The sequence below is a fragment of the Halyomorpha halys genome, unplaced genomic scaffold (genome assembly GCF_000696795.3).
Source record: "Halyomorpha halys isolate HHAL.00 unplaced genomic scaffold, Hhal_1.1 Scaffold173.1, whole genome shotgun sequence".
NCBI lineage: Eukaryota > Metazoa > Arthropoda > Insecta > Hemiptera > Pentatomidae > Halyomorpha > Halyomorpha halys.
In genome coordinates this window covers 464849-489892 of record NW_027108878.1, presented here as the reverse complement: position 1 = coordinate 489892, position 25044 = coordinate 464849, and the positions used below count along the sequence as shown (strand labels likewise).

General features: G+C 31.5%; 2 protein-coding genes across 4 annotated transcripts in view; one reads left to right on the top strand and one right to left on the bottom strand.

Annotated features, from left to right (window-relative positions):
• The window catches only part of GCS2alpha (glucosidase 2 subunit alpha), a 39557-nt gene extending 21802 nt beyond the window's left edge, over positions 1–17755 (bottom strand). For all 3 annotated transcript variants that reach the window (XR_010843349.1, XR_010843348.1, XM_014417942.2), the window contains exons 1-11: positions 17608–17755; positions 16581–16676; positions 16256–16501; positions 16012–16179; positions 15704–15877; positions 15240–15341; positions 13915–14158; positions 12310–12449; positions 12030–12217; positions 8939–9177; positions 511–783 (exon numbers count right to left, since the gene is read on the bottom strand). Coding sequence is in view for 1 of the 3 variants with exons in the window: in XM_014417942.2 (XP_014273428.1) it covers positions 511–783; positions 8939–9177; positions 12030–12217; positions 12310–12449; positions 13915–14158; positions 15240–15341; positions 15704–15877; positions 16012–16179; positions 16256–16501; positions 16581–16676; positions 17608–17627 (1890 nt within the window). In the remaining 2 variants the exon portion in view is untranslated. The remainder of the gene's footprint in view (positions 1–510; positions 784–8938; positions 9178–12029; positions 12218–12309; positions 12450–13914; positions 14159–15239; positions 15342–15703; positions 15878–16011; positions 16180–16255; positions 16502–16580; positions 16677–17607) is intronic.
• A 182-nt stretch (positions 17756–17937) lies between these two features.
• Tom20 (translocase of outer membrane 20) lies at positions 17938–23569 on the top strand. Its single transcript, XM_014417950.3, has 4 exons — positions 17938–18126; positions 20636–20733; positions 20861–21034; positions 23032–23569. Exons 1-4 carry the CDS (start codon positions 17997–17999, stop codon positions 23092–23094), a joined length of 465 nt encoding a protein of 154 aa, XP_014273436.1. The 5' UTR covers positions 17938–17996; the 3' UTR covers positions 23095–23569.
• Positions 23570–25044: the final 1475 nt, after the last annotated feature.

Sequence of the window (25044 nt, the reverse complement as noted above, 5' to 3'; positions counted from 1 at the left end):
AGCAACCTAATGTATTTAGGCAGCATAGATGAATGAATAAAGTATTTCTCTTTTCTCTCTATTTAAAGTAAAATATCAAGGTGGTGTTAAAAAGAAAAACAATTCATTTTTGTTTCATGACAGACAAATTCAAGATTAATGTGACTAAAGGTGAAGATACAGTTTAAAAAATGCACTGATTTTACAAATAAGTTTAATGCAATAGATTCACTGACAATCGAGAGAGGGAATCTCTAGAGGACATATAAAAATATTCTCAATTAATGACTATTGATATGCTATTAATCTATGAATCCTAATATATTATCTTGAGAAATATAAACAATTCAAGCATTCAAAATTCAATTATCAGCTAAATACTTTACCCCAGCTAGTGGATAATAAATCAGATAACCGCAATGTTAAGGAATTAAAACAAAAAAGTAAATAAACTCTACAGATTAGATTTAAATTAAACATTTTATGATGATAATTACAAGAAACAAATTTTCTACAATTTTTCTTTCTTACCTGGTACCACCTCATGAACATCTCACGATCAGGGTTTTCAAAGAAACCTCCCACATCAGCTCCGCAAAATGACATTCCAGCGATAGCCAAAGATAAACACATAGGAATGGAGGTAGCAAGATGACCCCACTGGGCAGCATTATCCCCAGTCCAAATGGCAGTGTAACGTTGGCTACCAGCAAAGGCTGACCTTGATAAAATAAAAGGTCTTTTTATATCTTCTGGTTTTTCAACATCTTTTCGACCCATCAATCCTTCAAATGTAGACTTAACCTGAATAATAATTTTGAAAATAAAAAATGTTTAATAATTAATTTGATAACCAAGGTTAACTTTACAATGTTGTATAAAATTCATAACCACAATTATTAAATTATAAATTGCCAGAATATTCTGTCACAGAATAAAATAATTAAGTAATATTACTTGACAATTCATCGAGTTCTTTAAAAATATTTTAAAAATTGGTTAAAAGAAATAGGAAAAAAAAATAGAGCTATTTTGAGAAAATTTGCAAAAAACACAACTTTCACCAACAATCCTACTCTGAATTGAAATTGATGATTACTGATTTCAAAACTGCAACTTCTTTATATTAGGTCTACTGGAAAGTTCTATTCGTTTTAAGAATAGAATAAAATAAAATAATAAATTTTTCATACTTGGAATAAACTTTATTGAATAATCTAATTGACATCATTACTTATGATTCCTTGTCAGTGTGATGGTAATTTGTATATTCCATTTTCAAAAATTGCCTTATCCCTAGACACAAAAAAATGAACTAGTGTATATCTGATATCTGCTTTATTTTTTACCCAAAATAATATTTTGTAAGGACAGTAACTAGAGATTAATGATAAGGCCAGAGAGTATAGCAGATGTGTTGGAATTTTTCAGCCTAGCTCAGCGAGATTCTTATGAGTCCTCAAAGCAGTATGTGGCCTAGCATTATCATGCATATCAAGCATCAAGTATGTGGTCTAGCATGATATGCATACCATGCTAGCATATCAAGCAGTATAACGTCCTTCCTATCAAACATTACTGGCATCTTTTCTTGGAGTGCTGTTTTTATAAATCATCCAATAGCTGATAGCACCTCTTCAAATTTAAGTTTTTGTTCAGTTTCAAGAGCTCAAAATGTATTGGTCCTTAATGTCCCACCATAACACAACATTCTCTTACACAGGCTCAACTTAGGTTTAGAGGTGAAGGAGGCAGATTTCTGAGTTCACAATTTCTTACGATGTTTTTGTAGGTAATATATGTTTCATCCTCAGTTATCAGATTGAAGAAAGGTTAAATTTTGTTCAATGCAAGCAGAAATGTGCATATAATGACTTGATCATTCAAATTATTATCAATTAACCTCATGTGGTGAACATATCTTCCATAGCAATCTTAGTTTCCAAAAAGCTTTATTTCCGCTGAATCAAGCCTCTCCACAATCTCCAATGTCAAAAAAAGAAATTTGCTCTAATATGATCTTGAAAGTAATGTTGTCGATCAAAGATGGTCAGCTAGAGGATGGCTTATCAAAATCACCTATTTCAAATTTTTCGAACAATCATCTGCATGTTCTATCAGAAACCCTACATTCACTAAACACTTTCAATAAATTTAAAAACACTTCTGTAGCATTTCTAGTTGAAATTGTTAACTTTTTTTCCAAGTGTTTTATTTTTTCACATATTTTCAAGTTTTCCCTTCTTATCTTTCATGCCTGGTATTCATTGAAGAAATGGTTCTTATGGGTAAAGTTCACTATGTTGCTTACTATATAAGGGCTGTTGAAGAAGCCATATTTGTACAAATTGAGTAAATACAATCCGCATCACCCACAAGTTTTTCTTCCAGTATTAAACTCTAAAGAACATTTTTAAGAAGGATACAGAAAACTTCAAGTGAAGAGTGCTGGCAGAATTCTTTAATTACAAGTATGATAAGTGTAGAGTGCTGGCAGAATTCTTTAATTACAAGTATGATAAGTGTAGAATGCTGGCAGAATTCTTTAATTACAAGTATGATAAGTGTAGAGTGCTGGCAGAATTCTTTAATTACAAGTATGATAAGTGTAGAGTGCTGGCAGAATTCTTTAATTACAAGTACGATAAGTGCACAACACTGATAAAGAATGTAAGTGCCATACAAAATCTTGCTTTCCAATTGATAAACCTCAAGGAAACTGTATCTGATTCTACGATCATGACCAAAATCCTCTCATCACTACCTGATCAATACTAGTATTTCTCTATGGCCTGGGAGTCCACCCCTAAGGAGTCGAAAACTCTGGAGAACTTTAAATCTCGAATGCTACAAGAAGAGGACAGGTAACAAGAAAGATGATATTCAAGTTTCTTTCAATACTGAAGGAAAGGAAGCTAAGTGCTTGAAATGTGGTAAGCTAGGCCATATAAAGTCTCAATGTCGTTGAAATGGAAAAAACAGTGGAAACAGACCTTGTGGACTTTGCAATAAAATAAATCATCTAGAAGAAAACTGCTTCTACAATAATAAAATAAGTTAATAGGAATTGATACAAAATACAGTGGAATGAATGAACTTTTTCGTGCCTGAATGTTTCAGGAGCCATGGATACACACATTATTTCTTTTCACTTAATACTAACATAAATCATCTTCAACTAAGTTCATTCACAAGGTCAGTATCTGTAAATTCAGTGACAAAAAGAGAGGGTCAAATAAATTTATAGATGCTTGCTAAAACTTGTAGTAACCAGAACTGCGAAGAACACTTAATATTTAAATGGAAATAATTCAATTCACTTTATTTATTTACTGAACTTCCCTACCTATATATTTTTATACACAGATAAGTGTAAGTAAAATAATTAATTACAAATAAAACATTTTGCTTAAACAATAGAAGTGAATAAGACAATGCTGCTGTTAAGGATAATGAGGCAAAAACACACTAACTGGTCTTAAATTATTTAAGAGGTAATTCAAAATTTTAAGACAAGACATTTCTGGACCCATTCAGTTTGCCCAGAAAAGAAAGGATAGATCTTTAAGGTCAATTCTGGACAGTCATAATCCAAGAATCTAGATCAATATGGTTTCATCTAAGTTACTCTAATGATTATTATTACTTTTTCATCCACAAAACATCAAGGTCATTAGTGCCATTTTCATGTTCATTTATGAAATTGAGTTGCACACAAGTTAAATTAAAAATATCAATTAAAATAATTGTTGTAACCCAATTGTTTTCTGCAGCTGTGAGTAAGAGTAGGAGGTAACTCGACTAACAATAAAAGTGAGTTAGTTTCACCACTAGTTTTTAAAAGCAAAATTCCATGTCATGTAAAAATTGAAGAGGTAGGGAAAGATCACATTTAGAAATTAGAATATTTCCATGAAGTATTATGTTAATTAAAATTTGAAACCACTACCTTGAAAAGTAACAATCTTTGACTTCACCACTTACTGGGGCTACAGATATATGTTTATGTTTATGAATGAATGAAAAAATAATTTTATTCTGGGGCATATGTCCCCTAAGAATAAATACATGGTTCATATATTAAGATTTTTATCTGGGAAGCATTTACAAATTTTCAGATAGTAAAATGAAATTACATTGGTATATTGGCTTTACTACTGTTTATAATGTAAATCAATACATGCCTATTTATTTGATTATAATGATGCAGAGCTTTGTTTATACAATAAGTGGAGGAATAGGTGTTGTTTAAAGGAAAGAATGGATGAGGACTGGCGAATGGAGATGGGAAGAGAATTCCAGAAGGAGGTTGCATGTATGATGAAGGATATGCTAAAGAAGGTGGTTCTAAAGGAGGACACATATAAATCAATCGGTTGGGATCTGGTGTTAAATGAGTGGATGGATGAATGAAGAGTGAGGAGATCTAGGATATAGGTAGATGTTTTGATTTTAAGAACTTGGAATAGGAAAACATCAAGGAGGTATTGCCTTCGGGTGGTTGGATAGAGCCACTTCAACTCAGCATACCAGTGGGAGACTTGAGAGCGCCTTGAGAACCCAAAGATAAATCCTACAAAGCAATTCATGAGTATCTTCAGTCTCAACTCTAATCCTGCAGATAGCCCTCCATACACTAAGGATCCATAGTCGAAGTGGGGGGAAGATGAGAGAGAATACTAGGAGCTGACGGGTGTTCTGAGGAATGGAATTATGGAATCTTAGGAATTGTTTGAGTACAGTAATGGATTTGCGTATGATTTGGGAAATGTGGTTATTCCAGGAGAGGTGTTGGTTAAAGGTGACACCAAGGTTTTTTATTATAGGATAGAAGTGAATCGGTTGGTTGTTAAGAAAGAGTAGAGGACAGTAAGGGAGGGAATGAAGGAGGCGCTTGGAACTAATAAGTAATAATAATGGCCTTGGTTTTTTCAGCATTCAGCTTCAAATCATTGTTAAACGCCCATGCGTTAATGCTGTCAATATCTTCTTGTATCTTTTGGATGGCCTTAAGCATCTCGGAGGGATGGAAGGACAGATAGATTTGGGGATCGCCTGCATATAGGAGGTATTGTGCATGGTGAATGGAATCAGGAAGATCGTTGATATAAATGGAGAAAAGAGTTGGTGAGGATCCCTGAGGAACACTTCGTGTCAGAAGAAGGGGAGAGGAAAGAGGTTTATTCGGAATGACGACTGTTTGAGAACGATGGGACATGAAGGAGAGGAACCACTTTAGGACACTATTTGACATGGAAAGGTTTTGAAGTTTATTGAGGAGGATCTTATGGTTAACTGTGTCAAATGGCTTCGAAAAATCAAAAAGAACAAAAATTGATATATGATGATGATTGTCTATAGCGGATTGGAGGTCTTAGGAAATTTTCAATAAAGCAGATTGTGTGGAATGTTGAGTGAAAACCGGATTGGAAAGGATTAAGGAGAGCTTTTTGCTCGAGAAAATTATTAAGTTGGGAGTGGACTAATATTTCTAGTGGTTTGGCCAAATTGGATTAAATGTATATTGGTAAGGTTTCGGAGAGACTTAAAGGTGGAATAGTGCTCTGAACTTCTGGTGCGTCTGAAGCGTCTTCTGGCAGTATCTTGTCTTCTCATTAAATTTCTTATTTCTGAGTTGGTCCAGGGAGCCGGAGAGCGTTTGAAGGTACGGGTTTTAAGAGGAGCGTGTTGGTTTAGGAATTTAAGGAAATTCGAGGATAGGCATTCGACCATGTCGTCAATGGATAAAAGTGAATAAATAGGTTCTAAGGAGAGGGAAAGTTCACCAAGGTAGGGACCAATATTTTCTATGGTTAAGGAATTAAGGTTTTGCCAACTAATTTTCTTTGGTATAAGCAAGGGAGTGGGAATGTTGTAGGAAATTTTGATTAGGTCATGGGAGGGAAGAAAAGACATATAAATTTGGGAGGAGGATAAAAGGTTCTGTGAATAATAAATACATTAAGCCAGGTATCAGTGAACTGGGTATGATGTGTGGATTGGTAGGGAACAATATAAAGGTCTATTTATTAATTAGGTCCGTAAGGTATGATCGATCGGGAGAGTCTGTGAGAAGGTTGGTATTAAGATCACCTGCGATTATTATATTTTGGAAGAGAGGAATATATGAAGTTATAGGATATATTCCATACAGAGGTTTAAATCTGATGTAACCAGGGGGGTGGATTCAGTGAAAGGCTTCCAGATCCTCAGCTGTATTAATGATGACAACAGGTTGGCCATCTTCTCGGCAGCATCTGACACTCCCTCGAGCGAATCAAACGTACCTCTATCTGCCGGCTGCCTTTGCCTGCCACATCAGCCAGTACTGGTGTCTATTAGCGGGGGTCATCTCTTCGCCTATATAGATCTGTTGGTCGCTGTCCCAGCCCGAGATGCCTGGTGGTGAAATCTCTTTTCATCTTTCAGAGCCGAATCACCTTGTCACGGAAAGTCTGGGGAACAAATCGCACAACTATCACCGGCGGGCGAGGGTCTTCTCCTCTGGGCCTTTTTCTTTCCATAGCTGCTAGTTCTTCCGGGCTAAACTTTACTTCCAGTGCCACTCCAATCGAACATATTATGCCCTCTGGTGTTTCTCTTGTTTTCACCGAGACGCCCCTGATTTCAAGTGAGTGGGTGAGCTGGTCTTGTTCGACTTGATTTATTCTGGCTTCCATGCTTTTAATATGTTTTTTAAATTATTGTTTTCAATAATTAGCTTTTCTATTGTTTCGTCTTGCTTTTGGCTCTTTCCTCCATAGTCTTCAGTCTCTCGGTGTTTTCAAATATTATTTCTCCTTGAATGTTCATTACGTTTTTGATAACGTTTAGATCATCAGTGTTTTTGCTGATTTCTTTAAGTATGGCTATTATATTTTCCTCCATACTTCTGTTGGATACGGCACTATATTGTCTAGCCCCTAACTTGGCCAATCTCTGAGGGCCAATTCCAGTTTTGTTTTTTTATATTCCGAGATTTCGTTGTCCGAAATGTTACAGCATTTGTTATGATGTAAACTTTTACACAAGTTGCAGGCTAGTGCTAACTTGTCCCCTCTAACGACAACCTGTTTACAGACCGGACATACCGCCATCTTAGTTTTCATATTAGTATGGGTGGGAACCTATGAATAAAAGTATGAGAAACCTGTAGTGGGGGTCGGTGGTGGGGCAATGCTGTAGTTGGGGCAGTCAACAGTCTTTAATCCCTTAGGTTATCTTGATGTTTACTGCCTTAATCCCTGGCCTCTATGTCTGTATCGTAATGTTCTAACTGTTTTTCTATTAAAATAACAATTTTATTTCATCAGAAAACAGCTTTATCCACTAATATGGTTCATTCACTGCAATTTAACTGAATAATGAATAATAAATTGAAGGAGAAGGCAAGAAAGATTGTTTATGAAACACAATAGCTCTGATAGATGAACACTGTTTGAAGGCCAGAGCCAGGCTCGTTTGTATATGACCATTCTGGAGTGGTACTCATACATCTATTAATCAACAGGCGTTGCAGCTTTTAAAGTAGTATTCTGGATTTTCCCACTTGATTCTCTATACCATCATATCACAGAGCCTTATAAGACCATAGGTTTAAAAGCTCTAGTTTAAAGACAATAGACCGTTACGTTATTTTTCCATTTCCTTAAATCAGCCGAAAGGGTTGATGAGGAGTTACAATAATTATAATGAACCTATTCTACATCTAATTGATTTCTATCATTATTACTTGTCTTCTCCAGAACTCTTCTGTCTGTAACTGACCACCTAATTTGGACATATTCTTATTCATTAAATCATTATATTAGCAGAGGGACTCTATATGTTATTCCTCACAAGAAAATCCCCTGGATCATTGCATTGGTTATGCTAACTTCATTCTATCGCACATTTCCCCCGCCTGATTGGCATTTTTTGCTAATTTTAAACCAATTCTGGTAATGGAAAACACAGTTAAGGTCTCAGTAGCAGGGACTCTTCCTCTCACACTCCCATGGTAGGCTCAAGTACTGAATCTAAAAGGCATTTCCTTTCAGTAGAGGTTCCTATTTTATCAGAACTACTTCAAACACACCTGTACATAGCTACTAACCAAGATATATAAGCAGTGAGAGGGTGCATATTTTTGCACCTACTATATAACACAAGCGGCCAACAAAGGAGGGGGAAATCTCAAAGAACAACAACAAAACTACAGTTTTTCACTCGGTTTTAAGCCCACATCCACTCTTAGCAGGACATCAGTAATACTGCTGCTCTAAGAGCTGTCTGTATTGGTGTGAATCAATTGCTCTTGAAAGATCAGTTCTGAGGTTTCCAGGACGTTTCTCCTCACAGGAAAAATACATGTACAACACTTACAGAACAGCTTCTTACTGCCCTCCCATTTGTAGAAGAGTCTTAGATCGACTACCTTCCAGTTCTTGAAAAAATACCCTCAACTGAAGAAATCATAATATACATCTAATAGCCTCTCTTCAGTGCAGAAGACAATAATCTTCATTGCAGATATGATCATTGCCCTTTTACAGACACACAAGCAGCTAAGCACTTTAATTTATCTTTATCAATATAGCTGCTCATTCTGTGTTCCAGAGTAACCATCAGATGTCTAACCTTAGGACAAAGATTAATAAATACCCCAGTCAGACTAGAGGGTCAGATTACAATTTTCTTCTTTTTGAAAAATGGAGTAACCTAACCAATCTCTATAAAACTGTTTTTACCACAAACTGCATGCAATTCAACACTCACAACTATGCTAAATTTGATTTTCAGAACTGCATCAGATTAAATTTTTAAAAGTGAAATGTTTTTAATCAAATAGCCTGGACCTTATTTTAAAAATTAAGAAGTAAATAATGCTTTAATACTTATTTTAGAAAAGATAATCTACATAGTTTAAGCAAGCAAAGAGAAAACAACGAATCTTGAATTTAACAAATAAGTAACTTACATGAAGAAGGCCCCATATATTATGCACTTCTCTATGTTCCCATCCTCCATAGTGCAAGTTATCTTTAGGCATAGTAACCTCAGGACCATTGAAAACAGATGGTTCATTCATATCATTCCATATGAACATATCTTCAGTTGATCCTTCATATTTGTCTAATCGAAACCTTGTAGAGTGGTAAGCAGTAGCTTCTGGGTTAAGAAAATCCAAGTAAGAAGACGCATCAGGCCAACACCAACCTGAAAAACCAAGTGAAATTAATTTTATTATCATCATGTTACTGGAAGATGACAATGTATTATAAGTATTTGGATATTTAAAAGCTGTTAAAAAGAGGAAACTTATAAGAGGGTGACGAAAAATATTTTGAATAGTTTAAAAAGTGAAACAATACGTTACAAAGTGGGCAAAAAAAAAAAAAATACATTTTTAATAAATTAACTATTTACGAATATGTTAATAGTAAGTTGTGCTTGTCAGTTGATGGAAGAATGTTCAAATTGGAAATTAAAAGTTTTCAGAGATGAGCCTTTTGTCATGGTTACGAACTGTAGCTAGTATAGACATTTTGTTAAAATCGAAGGAATGATTTAAATGGTGTAATTCTGCTAACATCGGTGAAACCAAAAACCTCTTATAAGACCGTATCAAACAACACAAACATTCTGTTTCCTCACATAATCATTCTGCCTCAAAACGTTCGGAACATTCTCTTTCTTTAAATCATTCATTCATCATTCGATTTTGACAAAACTTCTATAGTAGCTACAGTTCGTAACCATGACAAAAGGCTCATCTCTGAAAGCTTCTATATCCAATTAGAACCTTCGTCTGTCAATTTAAAAATCGACAAGCACAACTTACTGTTAACTGTAACAAATACTTATAACACATTGTCATCTTCTGGTAACTTCATCATCCTTGTAACGTATTTTTCGTTTTCTTTAATATTTCCTAAAACCATTTGTTGTCACCCTCTCACACGCTTTCCTCTTTTAAATATTTTGTACTTTTTATTTTTTACCCAATTGTAACGTTTCCTCCAAAATACCTCATCATCTTCGTAATGTATTTTTTTATTCTGAGTCTGGCCGTTCGCGGCGTGGAGCTCACTTGGCTGCCAGATTTCATGCTAGCAGGAGCGTTTTATGTTTTATTCTCTTTTTTAAGACAATCTTTATGGAATCAGAGTTAGTTCTTTTTCTTTTTGCTTTCCATTTTCCTGAAACACAAATTACTGACCTCTTTAATTTCATCTTTGATTCCTACCCCTGACTTCTCAATATCTTCATGATCCTCATCATCTAAAGGTCCTAAGGTTTCAAATATATTTTTAATTTCAAACACGAATTGAAGGAATTTTTAATTTCCTCAGATTAAAACCTCCAGAACAGAAACTGTTTTAATTTGTCTTTTTCATATCAAGTTTTTCAAAATGTTGCTATTACAGGTCATGATCTGACCCATATTCTGCCCTGTAATAGGATCTCATGTTAATTATGGTATTTTGCCATCTATGTTGCACCAAGACAAGATTGATTTAATTTTGGGTTTGCACATCTGGTGATGTTCACTTATATTTGTGAATATCCTTAAGTTTAAATGTAATACTTTTGATTATTAGTAGGTTTTTCGAGATGGCAAAGTTCACTAGTCATATTCCATTATCATTAATATATTCGTGCAAACTATCATTTCCAATCGCAGGATAATAAACTTCATCCCTTCCAAATATTGTGTTTGCTTCTCCAAATATTATTTTCATTCAGTTTCGTAGTAATTTATAGATTATAAATTACATCTCCAATTTAACATACAATTCATATTTAATCTTTTCCTATACTTAAATATCTAATTTTTAACTAGTGCCTGTAGTTTGAACTTCTCCTTTTCTCCTCCCCCATACCTATCCTTTACACTTTTAGGAATCTTGATTTAACGTTCACCGGATTAAAACAGTGGTATTTGGTTTATCTTTTGACGTTATTGATAATTTTCTTTATTGTTTCTTTTTTCTTTATTTTTTTTATTAATTACTTCTTTATTGTTAATTTTCTTATTGGAAACTTTTGCCTAATTTATGTTCTAACTCAAAAAAGGGTTTATTTTTAGGTTTTAAAGTATAGGTCTGTCAAAATCTTGAAAACCTGATTTTTACCATCTGGATACATCAACTTACTATGATTTGAAACCTCTCTCTTTTTTAAATAACTTTTATACTTAACCTTCTAGTAATACTTCTCAATAAAATTCCCTTTCTTTTGACATTAATCAGTCAATGTTCATAGCTATTGAGAGCTGGAAAAGGAATTTATAATACTCTATTAAATATATCAACAGTGCACAGTATGATTATCCCCAATAAATTGATAAAACCAAACAGAAATTTACTTTTAATAAAAAATAAACAGACATCCTTCCAAAAATTTGATTATTGTTAATCATACTAACAGTTCAGAAAAGTTTTATTAAATAAATAATAAATAGTTAAAAATCTTACTTAAGAGTTAATAATCTTTTACTCTAAAAGAGCTATGAAAATCTTATTTCTTTTAAAATTAAAGAATATGAAAAACAAAAATTGTAGAAATAATAATTCTTTAAATTACATAATATGATAGAAACACATTTTAAACATCAACATCTTTCATAAAGATAAGGTTTAACAAACAGATAAGACATGCAGAATTGGCTATTTTCAAAACCCATTAAAATGACTTATCTAATCTCAATATTATTTCAAATAAAGTACACAAATAGATAAAGAAAATTTGATTTTCTATATCTTAGACCTGTTTTTTTAGGAACATAATCCAACAAAAAATAAAAATAATTATTTTACACTAATTTTATCATTAGTCGAAAAATTGCTTTATCAAGGACAACCATACTGTACATTAACAAAACCATATCACTGACTGATTATAGTATATTATTTGGCAAATAAAAATAATCATTCAAAAAAGTGAAGACATAATTGGTTCAGTGAAATGATACCATAATCAATAAAATTAGGAAATCTTAAAATTCGGCATATCACTCCTTTAAGTCAAGGATTTAAATGAAAAATTTAGTATATAAATACAAATACCTTCATAATCTGAGTTATCCTTATTCTTCACATAATATCCATTATTAGTAGCATCATTGTGTAAAAAATACCCAGGGTCTCTTTTTATGTGTGGATCTACAATGGCGACTAATTTCCTACCTCTTGCAGTTAAATTCTGCTGCATCTCAATTGGGTCAGGGAATTTTATCGGATCCCAAGTGAAATACCTATTGAAATTGAAAAAGATATGGAACATTGCAGTATTTTCTTCACAATAAACTCATTTGCTTTTGGTTACAATTAATTTCATTAATATCACCTTTTTCCATTTGTATGTTCAATATCCAACCACATGACATCCATAGGTATATCATGCTTATCAAAGTTTTTATTGACATTATCAACATCTTGTTGATCATTATAGTTCCAACGGCTTTGGTGGTATCCTAGAGAAAAATCCTGCAAAACATAAAATGCTTAACTGAACTACCAAAATATAAAACAATTTTTTCTAGTTTGTCTATTTTTGGAAAATATAAACAACTAATTTAAAAATATAATGCCTTTTTTACCACTTGACAAATTTTAAATTACTTTAAAAACTCCTATTTATTTAAATTGTAAATAATATATAAATAAATATCTAAAATCATGGATAGGACATAATGTTATTTTATAAACCTAACTAATTAAGCATACATAAATAAAATTCAAATAACAGCAGAACATAATATTACGAGAATATAAATTGTGAATTCCATAATTTTAACCGTATTTTCAAATTTCAATTTTTTTAGTAAACCATTAAATTAACTGGAAGACATTGATGCAAACTATAATACAATTCATTGACCATTATATGAATATACATAACAAATAATAAGTGAAATTAATAGCACCAGAAAGAGTGCACATTGTTATACTAAACCTCTTTTGACATTAATAATGATTATGAACATAATTATATGATTCTTTCAAGTAATTATTTTGTAAATATTATTTTCTAATTATAATTATAATTTTCTTGTAATTATTAGTAAAAATGAATCAATCTAAACTGGGTTTATTATAATTATATTATATCCTTTATGATTTAGCAACTAAATAAAGTACATTTTTAAATAACCTTGGCTTATAAGTGTAGTTGAAAATTCCAAAATTTTAATCCAAGATAAAAATTGAATTTCTAAATGTTATGATAAAGATACTTTTCTAACATAAAATAGTTTAACTATTATAAATTCTTTAGAATATAATTTTGATGTCTTATTGGTATTTGACTTTGAAGGTATATTAAACTATTGACTGCTGACTCAAAGTTTGTATTCTTTCCTAGGGTGCAGACTACAAATTATCTCATATTTTTACTAGGAAACAACTTGCAATTAGCGTACTTGGCAAGATTATGAACTAATAGCTGTATTATAGTTGGCAGTCAACTGTTAAAGATATTGAGTGTGTCTGCTCCAAAAGTGACAAAATACCACTCCTGAAAGTAAGATATGAACTCAAAAGATATTTGAAGATTAATTTTCCAGCTATGATTCACATTCAAGCTATGATTTACAAACCATGTTAGATAAAAAAAAAATTACTTTTAATTTGAAAACTTATAACAATCAGTACAAGTCTATCAAAGTTACCTTGTTGGTTACTAATACCTTTCACTATTCTTACCCAGCATTGTCATTACTTTAATTAAAGAAGTGACAGCATATTTTATATTAGCTGAGGATTTGTCACACCAATTATTTATATTCTTTACCTAATCTTTTAAAGTTAATTTGTTAACTATTTTTAAATTATTGAACTTTATCAAGAAAGAACATTAATTCTTGCTTTGTTGGTTTTTAACTTCCCACGAAATCATGATCAATGTTCTTAAAGTAAAATCACATCGTAACTTTTGAAAGAAATTACTCACAGGTGGTATTGGAGCAGTACCAGTAAGAACGGTATATTGCCTGAAAACATCATGAGGATGTGGGCCCAAGATGAAAAATGCATCTATATTACCACTCTCAGACATTACATGTGCCTGTACTTCTGGTTTCGGATTGCCAGAAACAAAATTAACAATTGACGAAACTACATTGTCTGTATCAGATATGATATCCACCCAAGTTTCAGAAGGATTCAACCAGAACAATCCTGTAGTATGTTCTTCACTGTGAACATAGTGCAATAGACAATAAATGAATAATTTAATAACATTTATAGATCCTATTTATTATTTATTTTTATATAACTATCCACATGTTGAGTCAAATGTCATCATTATCATACTACAATCCCTCTCTACATCTGCACAGTGTAGGGATACCCTCTGTAGAGCATGAACCAAATGTCCCTTTCCTGTACATCTCTCTCCTCCTGCTCAAGTCCAGCCCTCACTTCCTGAATGCTTCTTGCACACCTTCCTCTTGGTCTTCTCTCCACTCATGTCTCATATGTTTCCTGGCCGTCCTTCACTATGTAGCGACCTCACCACCCAGTTTCTGTTTTTCCATTTGTAGAAGCTTATTTGGGAAACCAAGATACATCCAGGTATTGGACAAAGAGTAAATTATGCAAAATAGAATGATAGCACCTACATCTTTAACACATTGACTACTCGGAATCGCTAGGTGGAAATGTTTGTGATGAATCAACATTTTTTTAAAGTAATTTAGCATAATAAACTATGGTAAAAGTATTATGCTAAAAACAAAAATTGTATCATAAATCCCTTATTTCTGATTATATATATGTAACCAAATCTATTTTTAGTATCAAGTAAACTATACTCCTTAAAACTTATATAAAATAATAAAAAAAAATTTCCTTTACTAACCATATTTACAATCAGCACAAATAATATAACAATAACTATAAACACATCAAAATAATTGTGTTACTGTAACATGTTAATAGATAAACAAAAGATAAAACAACAACTAAGTAAATTTTAATCAGGGGAGGGGCATAAACCTACTCTCCTTCAAAGCAAAAATGAAGCCAAAAAGGCCATGCCCATGAAAGGAAGGTGGTTTACATTAAGATTAATAGGAATCAATCTAATCTACACTGAAACAGAAGTTAGCCACTGATTGGCTCGTACTCTTCCCCTACTCCTCTGCCACACCCCAGGAAGGCACATAAAGCCCACCGCCTTTTTGGCATAACCTTTTCCTCCAAGACTTTAATTAAAAGGTTATAATGTTTTAAAGTATGTTTTCTATTAAACAAGTAAAAAAAGTATGCACATACCTGTGAGCAACAAGAAATGGAATTGCAGCATATAGAGCCATAAAATGATCTAATTCATATTCAAAGACATCTAGATTATAAAAACGGTAAGGATCTCCTTTCCTAGAACCAGAAAAATTATTATAATATAAAACTAATAAAACTACTAAGCATTTTTTGGTGGGCTGTAATAACGGTTTTATAAATTGATAAATGTAATATTATAACTGAATAATTTAAAGTAATATTATTTTAAACAATAAAATAAAATCACTGTTATCCATAATTAAACTATATAACATAAAAAAAAGTAAAAATGTAGTAATAGATTAATAACTACTAGATGTAATATTATTACTGAATAATTTAAAGAAATATTATTTTAAATGATAAAATAAAAACAGTAATTAAGAATAAAAGTAGATATAATAAAAAATGTATAAATTATCATAATTTGTTATAAAACTTTAATTAAAAAAGTCTACTTAGTAGTTCTTAGAGCAAATGATTCAGCATGCTCAGGCAATCCATAAGCCATCCGAGCTCCAACAAATGAAACATCCATTGCGACTGCTGTAGGTCCAAACGGTTTGCTGTCATGATGTGACTTGAAGTTCTCTTCCCATAAACCTGGGTCCTCATTTTCATCTCTCTCTTCTCTAAAATCATTCCAAATAACTGCAATTATTTGATAAAATCAATAACAAATAAAAAATTATCACCATGCATGCTTTTAAAAAGATACATTTCTAATCAAGTATCTAATAGAAAACATACAAAATCAGACACTTACGGTTTCGTTCTAGTATGCTCAAACCGAAACAACCCTCTAGAGTTAACCGAAATTAAAACCTGATTATCATGCTTGATATCTAGTCTAAATGGAACAGCATGAATCTCAACAATGTAATTCTCAAACTGCAGTTCAGCTGAATTTTCTTTCTTTGATAACAATGAAAACCTGAAAAATGCAAAAGAATGAGGTCAGAAAAATTAAGGCAGTCTAGAAATATGTAGAAAACAAAACAATAACCCACCTCTTACTAGTTTCCAAATCACCAACCAACACATGTGGAGCCTCAAATCTCTCCCTTAATGGTGTTAATTCTTTAACTTGTAATCTAAGGGTGTCATCTTTCAGAGGAGTGAGTTTCAAGACAAATCTAACACCATTCCCCTGCTCAGTATTCACCAACTGAACTTGTAAATGATTATCCGAAATTACGAGTGTGTCTAAATCAACTTCATAACTTGATTTACCAGGCTCCATTTTGCGACATCGCCTAAGAAATGATATGTACGACATTAAGCTGAACTAAATAAAAATAAATAAAATTATGAGCGTTCACAAACCATAATTACCTGCAAAAACTACTTTGCTCACATGTCTTGAAATTGCTTCTATCAACAGTGTGACCATTGTGAAAAGTGAAAACAAACAGGCACACTAATACCAGCCTGAAACCCATTAATGTTAGACTAATAACAAATTTAAAAAATCATAAATATTCAATCCAAGTTGTTGATTCATAATCTATGATTACTATATTCAAAACAGTTGTACAAACATACTAGATCAACATAACTTAGTAAACCACTTAAGTTAATATTTTTTTTTTATTTGCTCCACAATAAATGTTTAAAGTAGAATAACATCCCTCAATAATATCATTTTAATCTGCAATATTTATTTAATTTTTAAATATGGATGAGAACAATTTAAAAAAAGTCACTTTCCATGAAAAATTGGACCATCTAAAATCTCAAAAATGTATTTGTATAAATATAGAAAAAACTTCGAACTAATAAAGACTACATAATAATTGGGGGAGTAAACTCAATATTGAATAAATACTGCTTGAAATTACCAATATTGTTTATATAAAAATAGAAAGAAACATATAACAAAATTTTAGTATACAAATGTCCACTAAATTAAAATAAATTTCAAGATCACCAAGGATCCATCATTTGAACATCAGTAACGGGTGTAGTGATACTGATAAATATATTTAACATAAAAACATAAGTACATATGACTGTTAAATAATTTAAAATTCCTAAAATTAAAATTTTATAAATTCCACTATATTTAATCTATGGTGTATCACAGGAAAACTGTAATAGAATTTTATTCCAATTTTGAAAAAAAAATCCAATGGACAGTGATAAACAATCAGAGAGGAAAATAAATATTAAAAATATATTTCAACCAAACTTAAATAATTATATTTTAAACCTATTACTTTCAGCTGTCTCAAATGTTAAAAGATACATAGGAAATATCGCAGAAATATAACAATGAAAATTTAATTGCTCTATTATGCAGTACTTTTAAGCTACTTATTTAAAATTGTATTTATTCAAATATCGAGAAACATCAACAAACCTCTGTTTTTTAAAAATCATTACTTTAAAAAATTCTATGGTACTTTCATAAAGAGAAAAGAATAACGTAGCTCTGATGCGGCTAAATGTAACTAGCTGGCCAGCACAAATAATCACTTATCCAATGCACTCGAACAGGTGAGGTAAGAACACATATGTGATAGATACACTGGAAAATATTTTCAAAACATATAAATGCCAATTAATAGAGACTAGAAAATAAAATACCTATTTTAACATCAAATTAAAGAAATTTTATCAATATTGAAATAAAGCGAAGTATGCCGCAAACTGAAAGGACTAGACTGATATTTGAAAGGCTGTGGAGAGAAAAATGGAGTGAACTGCTTGTCTCAAGTCAAAGCTAAATTTTTTGTTTTATTGTAGCTAATGACAATGATTTCTAAAACAGCTCTTGGAATAGCGGCTGGTATTTTTGGAACTCTGTTCGTCGGGTATTGCGTATATTTTGATCAGCAGAGAAGAAAAGATCCAAATTTCAAAAAGAAACTTCGTGAAAGTAAGGCCTAAAACTGTTATTTAACTTATTTGAGATTTTTAAAGAAAGAATGGTTCTTTTTGTGTAAAATATACTTGTGTGTAATAACAGTGTATGTAACTTAGTTGCATTTTTTCTTGGCAACCACCATGAACCAGGTTACCATTTCTGGTAGCCCATGCCTGCATTATCAGTATATTTAATTTATCACATCTATTGTATTGAATAATTCTTAAATTTGAAAGATAACTACTACATCTAGCTTGATTATATTTCATACCCTCACGTATATATGTGGTAAAGAATTTGAAGGGTTGGATTGATGAGGTGTGAAGATTTTATAACTTTTTTATTCAAAATTTGATGGTTTTTTTACATCTTCTAATAACTTGTTTGGTAAAACTATTGAAAAACTGCTTTATCAACCAGCTCCACACCCAAATCTAAACTCATTGAGTGGTATGAATTCTGGAGTGCAATGTGAAATATTTTGTAAACACAATAATGCATTTCTATTACAAACCTATCCATTCCAATCCCTCATATATATTTATGAAATCCTTTGATTCCCAACTATTTCATCTTTTGTATATAATTCCTAGATCATAAACAAGTCTGTTCATTGTGCGTTTATTTTTCCCCATACTGGTAGTTAGGGTTGTATGTATATTGTATCTCTAAGGATGAAGATGCACATGTCCAACATTTAAAAGGACCCTTTAAAGTTCAAGTTCTTTTGTATATATGTATATATAGTTGACTGTAAAAATTGATATATAAGAAGATGGTCAGGGTTGCGGTCAAAACAGAAACAAAAATAGATAGGTTGTCCTGACATGTTCTTTCCTCATTTCATGACGTTTATTTTATCTCTATAATTTTTTTTTTCCCCTTCCCCGTATTGTTTTTGTTTTATGTGCATCTCCTGTACTTTTTTAGCTTTATATTTTTATAAAGAAATTTTACTCTTGCCATTGTTACTTGTTTTTATTCTTATTATTGTATCTTATCTTTGTATTTTTATTCTTATCATTGTATCATTTTGTATCTTTTTAGCCCTGATGAAGCCCTGCAAAGTAGGGCGAAATGTCGGAAAATAAATAGTTGTAAACTATTTTTGTTTCTGTTTTGACCGCAACCCTGACCATCTTCTTATATATTTCAAGTTCTTTCATATTTTATCCAACTATAATTTAGCCATGAGTGTGTAATAAATTTAGTTGGTTCGCTTTCAGATGCACAGCGAATTTTAACGGTTGTAAAGTAATTTTATTCTGGGACATCTAGTCCCCTTAAAATAATTACAATGAACACTTGAGTTCCTATTGTATGGCTTATAATGGTTTAAAAATTAAATTACAAAATATCTAAAATATTAACATAAACTAAAGTGTTGAAATTTTAAGTGTATTAAAAGTACTCATAATATAAAGTAAAATTAAAATAACTGACATTCGGATATTGAAAAAATGAATAAATTTAATGTATAAATAATTTTTTTGTTGCTGTAGATTTGGGCCAGGTTGATAGTTGAGGAGTTGGAGAAATAATTGTATGTTTAAATAGGAAATTCTAGAACTAGGAGATTATAAAGAATTTTTTGAAGGAAACCTTTCTATAAGAAGGAATATACAAGTTTGTAAGTTGGGATCTCATATTTAAGGAGGACAGAGACACATGGGGTAAACAAATCAAGGATATAGGGAAGCTTTTTCGTTCTAAAGGGTCTTAACAAATACAGACCAAGAAAGTATTTATGATGCAAAAGATGGAGAAGCCACTTTAATTTGGCATACCAACTGGAGACATAGGAGTATCTAGAGATCCTGTAGATTAATGACCGTACCTGACAATCCACCATAAACGAGGCATCCATAATAAAAATGGGGCAAATGAGGGAGTTAAAGGCTGATGGGTTTTGGGGGGGGTTTACAATCACAGAGACTAAGGAACTGAATGAGGATACCAATGGATTTTTGGGCAATTTGTCATTATGGTCATTCCGGGATAAGTATCGATCAAACCTCATTCCAGTGTTTCTAACTGAGTTTTGTAATCGAATGGGTTAGTGATTGAGGTAGAGTAGGGGATAGTAAGAAATGGAGTTAACCAGGTACTTGGAACCGATGAGAATGCCCTTAGTTTTTTTAACATTGAGCCTGAGATTTTTGTTAGCTGTCCGGATCACCTTTAACATTTTAGCAGAATGAAAGTATTACTAGATTTGTAGGTCGTCAGTGTAAAGGTAGTATTGTGAATAGAGGATAGAATCAGAGAGTTTGTTAATATATATTGATAGAAAAGGGTTAGTGAGAGTGAGGAGCCCTGAGGAATACATGTCAGTGGAAGGGAAGAGAAAATAAAGGTATTATATCAGGGAATTCGGTAATGAATCATAATTGTGAGAAAATTACTTTAATAATGGGAAATTTTTTTTTTTAACTATCAAAAAAAATTGTGTTAATTTACAATTTATTAAAAATAAAATTGAAATTATGTATATCCTTAAATTGCTATTTTTTTTTTAAAGGAAGAAAAGCTAACAAGCTTAAATGCCAAAGCAAAGCACAATCCAAACTTCCTGACTTGAGGGACCATGAAGAAGCACAAGCTTTCTTTTTGCATGAAGTAAGTATAGAAATCTATAAATTAGATTAGTTAAGCTAGCTTTGAAATAAAAAAACAGAGAATATCGTCATCAAATGTATTATTTATATTTTTAATTGCTTGATAATATTTCCATTGTTTTTTAAAGGTTCAGTTAGGTGAAGAACTTCTTGGTCAAGGTGATGTTGAAGGCGGTGTTGAGCATCTTGGAAATGCTGTTGCTGTGTGTGGAAGGCCTAATCAGCTTTTGAAAGTTCTTCAGCAAACTTTGCCACCTAATGTCTTCTACATGTTACTCCAAAGGCTTCCAAGTCTTAGTCAGGTAATATTTTCTTATTAACAATAGTCTTTTTATATTATATATTTAAACATCCGTCAAGTACTAGATCAGTACAGCTTTCTCACTATTTCTAAAGTTAATTCTTTGGACCAGCCCTTATTGAATTATATGTGTATCCAGAAAAATTAGTTTTTCTCATGGTTCAGCGAATGTAATTGATGAAATCTGGTAAATTTTATACTAGACTGCCTATTCTAATCTCCAACTTTGAGCCAAATCAGACAAGCAAGTTTGGAAACATAAGTGTGTGTGATTTTGAGCGCACAAGCAAAAGTAGTAGATAGTATTTGATAAAATTGATATTTGACGAAAATTTTACTCCTACCCTCAACTTTTCTCCAAATTTGGGCCAAATCAGACTAGCTGTGTCTAAAGTAAACTTGTGTCAAGGAAAATACGTTTACTCATGCACAAGTAAACATGGATGGAGTTAATGGATCACTATGGAACCAACTATTGGGTCATTTCATATGAATAGTCTGTTTTTATTATTTTGAAAATTCGTTTCTGATAAAAAGTAGGTTGTATATAACAATATGTATCAGTCAGGTCAGTGGTTAAATATCGATAAAAGATTGGACACATGTGAAAGCCAGTTTAGCATACAAAAAAATTATTTACTGAATTCATTGCTTCACCAAACACTGAATTTTTCACTTCTGGTATTGAAACATTGATAACATGTTGGGAAAAGGGTATAGAAAGTAAGGGTAAATATTTTGAATAAAAATGTTTTTTTTTTCTTTGTAACATCATAATCGGCAAAAGGGAAGTGGAGATGAAAACAAAGATGATAAGAGACAATGCAGGAACCGTAAATGGAAAATATTCATAAAATAATTAATGTAGTTAGCCATTTGCAAAGAATACCAGTCAATAAATAACCAAAAAAGGGAAGCAAAGACTGATGGAAAATGACCGAGGGATAAGGACCTGATTTTGGATCCTGGAAAAACAGATAAATCGCTCTAGATGAAGTCAAGAAGTTGGTCCATGGTTTGAGAAGCATATTTTAGCCCAAAGCTAAATTGGATTAGAGTAAAATTGTCTTCAAGTATCAATTTTATCAAATATCATCTACTACTCTTGCTTATGCAGCCAAATTCACACACTATATTTCCAAAATGGCTCTGCTTTATCTCAAAGCTGGGAATTAATATAACCTTAGTCTAGTATCAATTTTATCTTATTTCATTAGTTACTTTCACTTACCCATGAGAAAAATTAATTTTCTGAATACACCTATGTTTCGTCAACAGTTCATCCTCTTGATTTTATTCTCAAGCGACTGATTATTAACCTTGAAATTGACAGAAAAAGAAACTTAAGAGTTTTAAATTTATTTTATATATGGTATAATTGTCAATTAGTGGGCTTAACAATAATACAATCTGCCTAATAAGGCCGTATGCACACGGAGGTACTGAAAATCTTTCAAACTTTTTTGAAAATAATTTATGCTTCAAAATTTTAATGAAAAATGACAAGCAACTATCTACAGAAACATGTGGTGAATGCTGGATTATATTAAGCAAGTTTAGTATACACTAACTGGAAAATTTACTAGCTTCCTGTGAACTCCTCCCGTTTAATCATGTTCACTAGTTAATTAGTAGGTTGTTATCAATCTGACAAATAAGTTAAAAGCTTTTCTAAAAGTTTTGTGTCATCACACCAGCTAACTTACTTGCTAGTTGTTTGTAAACTTGCTTAATATAATATAACCTCAACATATCTGTTTTTTTTTTTATTTAATGGGTAGGATTTTTTTCATTAGGTCACAAATTTTAGTTCAATAACTCCTTCCTTCAGTTTATTTGATATGGATTATTATTTATTTATTTTTTGTTTAACTGAAGTTGACTGTTTTTCTTAAGTCAAATGTAATGATTCTTGTTACCAATTCTAAAATATATTGAGATAATTTTTGCCTTTACAATTAACATGCATACAATATTTATGCTGGTTTAAAATTTCAGAGATTACTTGAACAACCATGTGGAGGAGGGGGTCCTGTGATGGTTGAAGACGAGGTTGAATAATGTGAACTATTATGTATAGCTGAAATATTTATTGTTAAAAGAGACTATTTTCTTTTCTTTTTTTTTTTTTCATCATTATCATTCTAAATAAACACTTTGTAGCTATAAGATTTTTTTTTCTTATGAGTTACTTGTACTTTTATAAATATTTTTTTTATTTATATGCAAGATTGACTTTCAATCCTGAAAACTAATTTTTGCAGTTTAGAATTTAGTTTCATTATCCTTGGCTTGTATTTGTTTTATTTCAGCCAAGTGGGAAGCAATGACTCCTGTTTTTGTAAAACTGTAATTTAAGTTTCCTTTAGAGGCGGCCATAATGTTGATAAAAGGTCATGAGGAAAGCACAGACTGGTGCCTATACATAAACATTATAGAGTGCTCCTATTTCTTAATTTTACATTAGTCCAATTGTTGTATAGAAAAGGAAATTGTACTGTGTTATAATTTTCAATAAAATTATTAAAAAATATAAGTATGTTCTTCTTTAATATAAGTATGTTCTTTAATATTCTTTGTCTAGATACTGCTCAGGTTAATAAATTGTAAATGAGTGCTCAGACTGATTCCAAAATTAGTGGTGTAGGTCAGGAGTCTGGTGCATGAAATCCATCTTATAGAATAGAACATACATCTGCAAATAATTTTAAATTTACTGGAAGATCAATGATTGACCATGTGTGATAATAAAATGAAGATGGTCCGGGTACGGTCATAGAAAAAAAAAAAAACTCAAATAGTCATAAAACTATTTAAATTTAATATAAGCTAATATTTTGCCCCATATTCCAGGGCTAAAAAATATACAAAAACTTAAATGAGGTAAAAATAAATGAACTATGTAAATTAAGAATTAGAACAGATGTACAGTGAAATTTAAAATTAAATTAGAACTTGGGATAAAACATGATTCCAAATAAAATCAATGGGGTTATAAATTGAATAAAATATGAAAAATGAGTTTTGAAAAGATTCTCTTACTTCATAGTACAAGAGCCCAAGAGGAGAAAAAAGGCATTTATCTCATCCCAATGTTTGATAACTTTGATGAAAACTATGTATAATTAAAAGTCGAATTGATGAGTCTGCCAAGTATAGGTCGGGGGGGGCCCATTCCCCGAATGGCGGCTGTTTCAAAGCGATAAAAATTTTTTTTCATTCGGAGCTCTATATCTTAAAAAGTAGGAACAACACAAGAAAACCTAAGACAACATCATTTAAAGAAGAGTAAATTTGCTAAAATATGAGCCCTGATAGATGTGTTTACATTTAAATAGTTTTCGAGATATAGCTTTTTAAAAAGCAACATTTCATAAAATGTATGGTACGTACTAAATGATCAGTAGTTAGTGAATTTATTTTGAAAAATTTATATCTCAAAAACCATTTGACGTACAGATGTCTATTAGCACTCAAATTAAAGCTAGTTTAATGAGCTATAAGTTAGTTTATGATGTTTATCTTCGTAGGAGTAATAGTTTACATCAAATTTGCTAAAATAAATTGATTTATAGTTGTTCAGACAAATTTTCGTCTGCCAAATTTATATTCATATGTGAATTTCATAAAAACTGCTACCCCTATGAAGATAAGTTTCATAAACTACTTTATAGTAAGTTAAATTTACTTTATTTTGAGTGTTGGCAGACATATGTGCGTCTTATGGATCTAGAGATATATTTTTTCAAAAATCCAACATTTTATACGAACAACGAGAAATTAACATTTTGTGAGTTTATTTTGTCAAATATCATAAAAACTATTACTCCTACAAAGATAAACATAATTAACTATTTTGTAGTAAATTTAGCTAGCTTTAATTTGAGCGCTGGCAGACATCAGTACTTCCAATGGTTTCTGAAATAAAGTTTTTCATAAATCAAATTTATTGTCCGAACAACTATAAATCAATTTATTTTAGCAAATATCATGAAAACTACTATTCCTACG

Bases quoted from the DNA above. Each gene is read 5' to 3' on its own strand.
- Tom20 (XM_014417950.3), top strand. From the start codon at position 17,997: ATGACAATGATTTCTAAAACAGCTCTTGGAATAGCGGCTGGTATTTTT. The intron at 18,127-20,635 runs GTAAGGCCTAAA...TTTTTTTTAAAG, and splicing joins CAAAAAGAAACTTCGTGAAA to GAAGAAAAGCTAACAAGCTT. The intron at 20,734-20,860 runs GTAAGTATAGAA...TGTTTTTTAAAG, and splicing joins AAGCTTTCTTTTTGCATGAA to GTTCAGTTAGGTGAAGAACT.